Raw genomic sequence first — 9,483 nt, 5'->3', positions numbered from 1 at the left:
AAAACCTTGGTACAAATCTTTACAATCTAACCTCAGTGAGTGTGGGTCTCAGTCACGTAAGGTTTAGTTTTAAAAATGTCTCAGAACAAAAAGCCCAAATCCAGACAATTCCTAATTTGGGGCTACTTGATGCAGATGGTGTCATCTCTGTTTAAGCGGTTGCAGTCAGGACACACGCTACTTTGTACCCGCTTCCCCCACTTTTCTTCATTTCTAGTGTTCAAGAACACAATTTTGAGTGAGGATGAACGAGTCTTTTCTACGCAACACAACGTCTTCTCAGAGAACGGAGAGCAGGCCAAAATGGCCACTGACAAAGCCTTGCCTCGGTCCACCTATTGTCTCTGAGCTCCCCACCCAGCGCCTGCGCATAAGGCTCACCAGCTCCGCCCGACACGCGTGCACGCCCCGCCCCGCCCCACCCGGAGGCGGAGACGCGCTTGCCTAGTCATCTTGTTTTCCAGAAGTCGAGACGCTGCGGTTGTTAGCTCCATACTGCTGTAGGAGCTTGTCGGAGCCAGCTGGGTTTTCTCCGTGGTCGCGTTGCAAGCATTAGCTCCTTAGGCTTGGACTCTTTGGCCAGGACGGTAAGACGCAGGGAGAAGCGAGCTAGATGTCGGGACCCCCTTTTGTGCCTTGAGAACGCCCGTGAAGCTCCCCCACAGGCTTGTTGGCCGCCCGCAGTCTCTGGCGCGGTGATCTTTTCTTCTCCGCCTAGCTGCAGAAAGATGGTTCGCTCGTCTTCCAAGCTTTATCGAGGCCGTCGCTGCGAGTTTCTTTGTGATCCGCGGCGAAGAGTTCGCTAGGCGGGCAGAGATTCTCGAACGTTTGCCTTCCCCAGAGGGAGCGGCGAGGGCCGAGCCCGGGCGGCCGCCATGTTGTCTGCAACGGCAGGCCTCGGACGGGCTCTAAGATGGCGGCGGGATGGGGGGGGAGGCTGGTGATGACTTGGGTTCTGGAATGTGCCTAAGTCACGCTCTTCTGAGAAACTATGCTCTTAACAAAAAAAACACATCGACCCGATGTAAGGCGACTCGAGGGAAAACGGCGAATGTCTTTGCCCTCAGAGGTGAAAGCAAAAGTTAGGTTTAGGAACTCAAGGAAACAGGAATAATATGGTGTAGTTGAAGGAGCGTGTGAGAAGTCGGGTGATCGGGCCCTTTAGGCGTGGGTGTTTCTGCCGCCCCTTCTCGGAACAATTGGAGCGTCTTGATTTCGACGCTCGTTTTTGTATAGAGTTGAGATGGAGCCCCAGGTGTTAGTGCTGGTACGAGCGGTAGTTGATGAAAAGTCGTTTCTGTATAACGTTTTTTCAAGTTATTAGGAATTTGTAGTTTTGGCAGGAAAGGATTTCCCTCATGTTGAGTAATAATGACTTTTGAGCTTTGATTTAAAAGAACAATGAAAACGTCACAACTCGGATGAATTTTAGAGGACGAGTTTTATTAAAATGTTGACATGTGGGATACAACTAAACCGGGAAAACTTGTCTTTTATGTAGATGAGACACTCAAAAAGAAGTTACTGTCCTGATTGGGATGAAAAAGATTGGGATTATGGAAAATGGAAGAGCAGCAGCGGCAGTCATAAAAGAAAGAAGAGATCGCATAGCAGTGCACGGGAGAACAAGCGCTGCAGATACAATTACTCTAAAACATCTGATAGGTAAGGAGGGTTCTTAGTATCTCAGTAATTACAACATTAACATGTCAGTTTGATTTCAGTAAAACTGGTGGGGAATACATTTTCATTATTAAAACTAGAATTGACTTAAAATAACTGATGCATTGCTGTTTTCAGCTATGGTTGTAAAATTGGAAGTATGTTTTTTGGTGGGAAAAAAATTTTAATGAGTACTACTTTAAGAGAAAATAAAAGCATTGAAAAAAACATTCTTTTTCTAGCTATTACCTGGAAAGCAGATCCTTAAATGAGAAAGATTATCATAGTCGTCGCTACATTGATGAATACAGAAATGACTACAGTCAAGGATGTGAACCTGGACATCGACATAGAGATTATGAAAGCAGATATCAGAATCATAGTAGCAAGTCCTCTGGTAGAAGTGGAAGAAGTAGTTATAAAAGCAAACACAGAATTCACGACAGCACTTCATATCATCGTTCACATGGGGTATGAGCTCTTTTAAATTTTTTGGAAATTTTATTTCCCATGTGGAACAGGAAAACTTGAATTTATGTTTGATCATTTGAGAAAGTTCTATTTAGGATGAAGTCATCTCAGTTTTAACTTGCAGGATTCTTTGTGCATTGGATAGGAAATTCCTGAAGTACAGTACATGTTTAATTGTATGGTAGCAGATTTTATTAATGATTGGCAACTAATTGTCATTCCAGTGAAATAGTGGAGATAATGTCTATTAGTTTATAGCAGGGATTACAAGATACTCTGAAAATATTTTTATGGTACTTTATTTGATTTGCTTTGATAAATGAAAGTCTTACCTACAAGTAGGATTTTTATATTTGCATGATTGAGGATTATGCTTTGCCTTTGTTCAGGCTAATCCTTTTATCACTAAAAAACAGATTTGAACATTATGGGTTGGTTATGTATTTGGAGCTCAAGCTCAGATGACATTTTAAATACTGTAGTGTTATTCTTGTATGCCAATTTTTTTTCTCCCCGACATTAGAATTTTTATTTTATTTACTGTTTCGATATTTGTTTTCTTAGATTAGCTAGGAAATTATAATTTGGCCACAGTCTACTTTTGACAAGTAAATAATTACATTCTACAATTTTGCAGCATTAAATTAGGACACTAGAAACTTAAAGTTATGTTTCAGTGAATGCTACAACTAAGCATTTTTTTTTTTTTTTAAGAAAAACAATTGTATTATGTTTTGTTACCTTGCCACTTTGAGTATCTTATCTGAAAATCTGTTCCTTGCCATGTTTTTCTCCTGTTAACATAAACTATGTGCCCTGTGAATTTCTGGGGACTGAATTTGAAATTGCTCCTGCCAACCGTTTGTGGCCTGGCGTGTATCTGAATGCCTGAATATCTCCCCGCTGAATGAATTTCGTATTCTGCCCTGAATTCACTCGGGTATATTGATTGGCTGGATGATCTTGGTGCCGCGCACTTGACGTTTCCAGAAGAGTCACCGAAGGAAAAGAACCAGGAGTGTAGAGGATGATGAGGAGGGTCACCTGATCTGTCAGAGTGGAGACGTACTAAGTGCAAGATGTATAGAATATTTTTCAACACTTATTAACTTTTCAGATAACATAATCTATTTATAGATTAAGATTTCAGGGATTTGGAAATCTTTTCTTTCTCTGTTTTTGTTTGTTTTGTTTTTTCCGTTTCTTTTGGTGGGGGGGATTGTGTTTTTGCTTTCTTTAGACATTTAATGTTATACAGAACTTCCAAAACAGTTAATCAAAGTTAAAGTAGCTTAAGAATGAAATTAGATCTAAAAATAGTTATATATGTTTTTTGGCAGTGTTGACCAATGAACTGTTTAGTGATAAGGAAATTTGTAGCATCAACTAGAATAATCTGCATTTGATAGCCTTTATTGTTAGTAAACTGTTTTCACTTCTTGGTATAACTGAGTTTTATTTCTCTCTTTTAGATGAAATTGTTGATACTTTAGGTGAAGGAGCTTTTGGAAAAGTTGTGGAGTGCATTGATCATAAAGCGTAAGTTTCTTGGTCTGGAATTGGACTTGGGAAGGTGAACAGTACAGAAAATACATTTAGGATATGATCTGACCATGAATCAGTTATTGTCATTATACCCTTTTAGCTTAGGGGTTTTATCTTAGATACAGGAAATGCTCAGTAAAGTTACTAGCCCTTTGTGTTTGGCAGTAGCTGTTTATAGTGCATGTGAGCTGCTTCTACAAGCTGAGAATAGATTTTAATTGTGTCCAAAGGTACTTTTTGTTGTCCCACTGGGCACAGTTCTAGATCAGTTTTTAGCCTTGGTTTCATGTTAGAAGTCTGGAGACTTTCTTACCCCAGACATTGAACCAGTCTTCAGGAACCTGTAATTTTAGAAAGTGACATATCTGATACTGGTAACAAAAGCTAGGGCTAAAAACACTTTCTAGATTGATGTCATAAGTTTATCCATGCCCTTCAAACGATTGAAATAAGATAGGGTAGGAAATTTTTTTTGTCTCTTGTTTGAATTTCTTTCTCCTTAGGGGTTACAAAGCTTTTTGAATTATTAGGGGAGGCTTCCTGCTATTGGTTTGTAAGGTTCTAAGAACTAGCACTCTTTTATATTACTTCCACTATTTCCCAACTTCTTTGGCAACCTGGTCCAAATGAAGATTAGCCTGTGACTGGTACTATAGGAAGAAAACTACTCCATGATGTATGTTTTATGTCTTAATTGGAATGTAAATTGAGGTGATAATGTCACAGTACTGTTAAATTAGAGCTGTTGGTGCGTAAAAGACACACACACAAAAAAAGGTCACATGAGTTAGATGGGCTGATGAGAAAAATCTGTATGCAACTTGTATTGACCCTATCATATTTCCAGATGTCATTCTAGTTGCTTACACTGAGTTGAAGTTGGACGTATAATTAGACATAACTATTTGCCTATAATTACATGTAATTAGACAGCTGAATGCCAAACCATAAATTGAAAAAACAAATATTGCTTCAGAATAGAAGTAGGACGATTTGAAGAGTGATAAAAAATGGAATTGGACATATCTTTATTTTTTTGTAATGTGGACTTAATTTTCTTAACAGGGGAGGTAGACATGTAGCAGTAAAAATAGTTAAAAATGTGGATAGATATTGTGAAGCAGCTCGCTCAGAAATACAAGTTCTGGAACACTTAAATACAACAGACCCTAGCAGTACATTGTAAGTATCAGAATTGAACTTAGGAAATGGCCTCAGGCAGATTTGAATTATGAGAGGCTGTACTCAGTTGTTCTTTTGTATGTTTTATAGCCGCTGTGTCCAGATGTTGGAGTGGTTTGAGCATCATGGTCATGTCTGCATTGTGTTTGAACTATTGGGACTTAGTACTTATGACTTTATTAAGGAAAATGGTTTTCTGCCCTTTCGACTGGATCATATCAGGAGAATGGCATACCAGATATGCAAGTCTGTGAACTGTAAGCTCTTAACATATTCCAGAGTGACACTGATTTTAATGACCAATTTGGATATTTGAAAAAAATCTAATGTACACTTACTTGGTAGCCTGCCTTAAGAGTAGGTAGGAGAAAGGTATAGTTGATTACAAGCTGTTGGTCAATTTACTGCATATCATTCAGTAAATAAGCATATTGTCCAGCATTTAATAACATGTTATCCTGTATAACACTGATTAGCTTTTCTGATTGCTAAAAATGATAATCTAGAACCACTGGGTTAAAAATACAGGAATGGCAAATCTCACCATCTTGACAACAATATACTACTACACTTTTTAAATGGTTGGTTTTCAGTGAACTAAGTTTAGAAAGGTGTAGTAGTAGATTTTAGTCCCTGATGGTTTTCTAACAGGCTAAATGTTGACCACTTCCAGAGAATTTTTGTTGCAGAGCTTTGAAGTTTGATTTTTGGCTTTTATAATACAGGAACTTTTTCTGTTTTCAGTTTTGCACAGTAATAAGTTGACTCACACAGACTTAAAGCCTGAAAACATCTTATTTGTACAGTCTGACTACACAGAGGCATATAATCCCAAAATGGTAAGTCTTTGATGTTTTATCTTCACACTTCCAAATTAATATTTTATGCCTCCTTAATAATGCCTTCTTAACCATCATTTATGATTTTCAGAAACGTGATGAACGTACTTTAATAAATCCAGATATTAAAGTTGTAGACTTCGGAAGTGCAACATATGATGATGAACATCACAGTACATTGGTGTCTACAAGACATTATAGGGCACCTGAAGTTATATTAGGTAAGAATTTCTTAACTATGCTTTGAGACCTGTGTTGAAGCCAACTTTAAAATTTACTGTTCTAGGTGTTTGTGGGACTCTTTCCATTTTAGGGGTTAGTATAATAAAAACACATTAAGGATTTTAAATTTACTCCAAATAATCAACTCTTTTAAGACTTTGAGAGATTGCTTAATCTTGCTAGATTTCAGTTTTCACATTTATAGTACATGATGGGATTTTAAAGCATAATAATTTAGTACCTGTTATATTCTATACACTTTATGTTAGTGTTTGCATGGTATAGTTTGCTCCCGTTTTCCAAGCTAATAAATGGAGACTTGGACTAAAATTTTCTTCCCCGAGTCTGTTGCAAAAGAGTAAGCCTGATTTGGGGCTTGAAACCAGATGTCTCCAGAGCCGGGATTCTTAACATACTATGCTATTGTGTTATGTTTAAGTTTGGATTAAGTGATTCCTTTAAGATCTTTCCAGCTCAAAGATCAAAGACAGTAAGAAATATTGAGAATTTTTTCATTAACATTTTGCTTTGCTTTGCAGCTTTAGGATGGTCCCAGCCATGTGATGTCTGGAGTATAGGATGTATTCTTATTGAATATTACCTTGGGTTTACAGTATTTCCAGTAAGTGACAATGATCTGTTTCAATAGCTTTGCCAAAGTAAATTGTCTGTTTATATGAATGAACACTTTAACATAAAGTATACATGCATTTTAGGTAACACTTTTTCATGTGTAATTCTGACACTATTTCCTTCATAGTTTGTTTTATTTAAAACTTTTCTAAGTATATTACAAATAATTATCTTTAAGAAATTTATGATGAATTTACTCTGTAGGCCTTTTTTTTTTTTTCCAGTAAGTTATAACTTGCTAAAAGTATACCTGATTAGGGATCACATTCTTTGGTGACCTGTAATTATCCATTGACTAAAAATTGAGCAGCTTGCTTAAATAAGAGCAAAACACAATGTGCAAGTAGAGGTAGTTAATAAGTTTTCTTTATTGTTTTAGACGCATGATAGTAAGGAACATTTGGCAATGATGGAAAGGATTCTTGGGCCTTTACCAAAACATATGATACAAAAAACCAGGTATGTTTAAGAAAAAGTGCCATCAGTCAGTCACCTTTGCTAGATGTTTTTTAAGTTTTCATTGTCAACATTATAAACATGAACGAATATCAATTTATTCTTAGGAAACGTAAATATTTCCATCATGATCGATTAGACTGGGATGAACATAGTTCTGCTGGCAGATACGTTTCAAGGCGTTGTAAACCTCTGAAGGTAAGCCTGGGTCTTTGCTTAAATGATCAAAACCTTGAGTTTCTTTCATGGTGGGTAAATAAACTTATAATAAATGGTAGTAGAAAGGGCTGTTGACTCTGTATTTCTTTTCTTTTCAGGAATTTATGCTTTCCCAAGATGCTGAACATGAGCTTCTGTTTGACCTTATTCAGAAAATGTTGGAGTATGAACCAGCTAAAAGGATCACTCTTAAAGAAGCCTTAAAGCATCCCTTCTTTTACCCCCTTAAAAAAGCTACATAAATCTATAATTGTACAGCTCGCTTATCAGACACCATATGGACTGTATCAGTCCCATTTTTAAATATTAAGTTATTTTGTACAGCTTTGTAAATTTCTTGCAATTTTGTATTGCCATGTTTATTTTGTTTGGATTTAAATAGTAATGAAAGTCCTTTTCAGTAATTACTGTATAAAATTATTCAGAATAAATTTTCTTATATTTATGAAATTTATATTTTAGCATCATATTCTGTTAGTGTAAGAATGGGTGTATATCTCTTTCTGGGGTTTTCATTAAGTCTAGAAATGTTCGGCTTTATTTGCAGTTTAGGGGTTGCCAGCATTGGAACTTACACCTTCCTTCTCTGAACCAAATGTAATGAAACCAAGTTATAGAATACCAAGAACTGGAGATTAGCCAAACAGATTATGTTTTCCCTTCATTCCCACATTTAATACTGCTGCTTTCTCATCTCTCCCAGTAGGATTCTGCAGATGGCTTAAGGTGCTGAACCCCTTTAAGATCAATAACAGAAACTTCCAGAAATCCTTTGTGGCTAAATGTGAATTGTCAAATAGACTATAATAACTCATGTTTTTGTCCATGGTTTTAAACTCCTTGGTCCATTTAGGGTTCAACATGGTTGGCTTTATAGTTGCAGATTCATAGCAAAATAAAGTGCAGAGTATACCACTTGCTTCACCCATAGATAGCCTCTCCCCTGGCCCCCCCCCCCCCCCCATTATCCACATCCCTCATGTGTTCAGCATTATAGGATACAAAGTGTTTTTATTGCTCTAAAAATCTGCTTTGGTCGTCCTTAACCTTGCTCAACCACTATTTTTACTGGTTTATCTCCCAACCACTGCTATTTTTACTGTTTTGTCTAGAATGTGGAATCATTGGAATAGTTGGAATCACATATGTAGTCTTTTCAAATGGGCTTTTATAAGATACTTATGATAAAGACAACTGTGAACTGGGCAAAGACACAGACTAAATAAAAATGTTTCAGAAGGAACTGGGGTAAAAATTACATAGTAATGCTGCTAAGTCTATTTCAAGAGTTTTCAAGTTCACTTGAGTTTGTAGCAATGTACCTACACTGGGTGGTACCATGTAAATAGTAAAAGCTGCCATTCTATGTGGTGGTTTTAGGGTACTGAACTCATTTTCCCTTTTTAGAAATCTTCAGGTCGTTAAGTAGGCTAAAATCTACTCTGCTGCTGCTGCTAAGCCATTTCTGTTGTGTCCAACTCTGTGTGATCTCATAGATGGCAGCTCACCAGGCTCCCCTGTCCCTGGGATTCTCCAATGCGTGAAAGTGAAAAGTGAAAGGTAAGTTGCTCAGTCGTGTCCCACCGTTCGCGACCCCATGGACTGCAGCCTACCAGGCTCCTCCGTCCATGGGATTTTCCAGGCAAGAGTACTGGAGTGGGGTGCCATCATCTGCTCTGCTAGTGCTCTGTAAATGGAAGGAACAGCATATCCTGGATGACAGTGTATCTGTTCACAATGTTTACTGAAACTTTTAAACCCACTGTTGAGACCTGATTGCTCAGAAAAGATTCCTTTCAAAATACTGTATATTGACAATGCTTCCCAGATGGCGCTAATGGTAAAGAATCCACCTGCCAATGCAGTAGAAGTTTGATCCCTGGGTTGGGAAGATCCCCTTGAGGGCATGGCAACCCACTCCAGTATTGCCTAGAGAATTCCATGGACAGAGGAGCCTGGTAGTCTATAGGGTCACGAAGAGTCAAGACACAATATGAAGCGACTTAGCACGATAGCAGAATTGACAACACACCTAAGCTCTGAGGGGAGATGGGCAAGGAAATTTAATGTTTTCATGCCTAACAGCATCCATTTTGCAGCCCATGTATCAAAGAGTGATTTCAACTTGACAATTGTTTTTATTATTTAAGAAGTAATAGGCTACAGCTGTCATAGTGATTCTTCTAATGGATCCTGGACAGTCAATTGAAAAAAAAACTTGGAAAAGGATTCACAATTCTGAATACTGTTAAGA

At 37.8% G+C, this 9,483-nt stretch overlaps 1 protein-coding gene across 1 annotated transcript; it reads left to right on the top strand.

The window, feature by feature from the left end:
* Nucleotides 1-466: 466 nt before the first annotated feature.
* On the top strand, nucleotides 467-7,579 carry CLK1 (CDC like kinase 1). Its single transcript, XM_052658311.1, has 13 exons — nucleotides 467-587; nucleotides 1,502-1,665; nucleotides 1,905-2,133; nucleotides 3,124-3,214; nucleotides 3,606-3,672; nucleotides 4,744-4,860; nucleotides 4,951-5,117; nucleotides 5,605-5,699; nucleotides 5,791-5,920; nucleotides 6,461-6,543; nucleotides 6,934-7,013; nucleotides 7,118-7,208; nucleotides 7,328-7,579. The coding sequence occupies exons 2-13, from the start codon at nucleotides 1,502-1,504 to the stop codon at nucleotides 7,469-7,471; spliced, it is 1,458 nt and encodes a 485-aa protein (XP_052514271.1). The 5' UTR covers nucleotides 467-587; the 3' UTR covers nucleotides 7,472-7,579.
* The last annotated feature ends 1,904 nt before the right edge of the window (nucleotides 7,580-9,483 follow it).

This window comes from Budorcas taxicolor, chromosome 2 (assembly GCF_023091745.1).
Source record: "Budorcas taxicolor isolate Tak-1 chromosome 2, Takin1.1, whole genome shotgun sequence".
NCBI classification, from domain to species: Eukaryota; Metazoa; Chordata; class Mammalia; order Artiodactyla; family Bovidae; genus Budorcas; species Budorcas taxicolor.
This window is presented reverse-complemented; position numbering and strand designations above follow the sequence as displayed.

Bases quoted from the DNA above. Each gene is read 5' to 3' on its own strand.
- CLK1 (XM_052658311.1), top strand. From the start codon at position 1,502: ATGAGACACTCAAAAAGAAGTTACTGTCCTGATTGGGATGAAAAAGAT. The intron at 5,921-6,460 runs GTAAGAATTTCT...TTTGCTTTGCAG, and splicing joins GGCACCTGAAGTTATATTAG to CTTTAGGATGGTCCCAGCCA. The intron at 6,544-6,933 runs GTAAGTGACAAT...TTATTGTTTTAG, and splicing joins TTGGGTTTACAGTATTTCCA to ACGCATGATAGTAAGGAACA.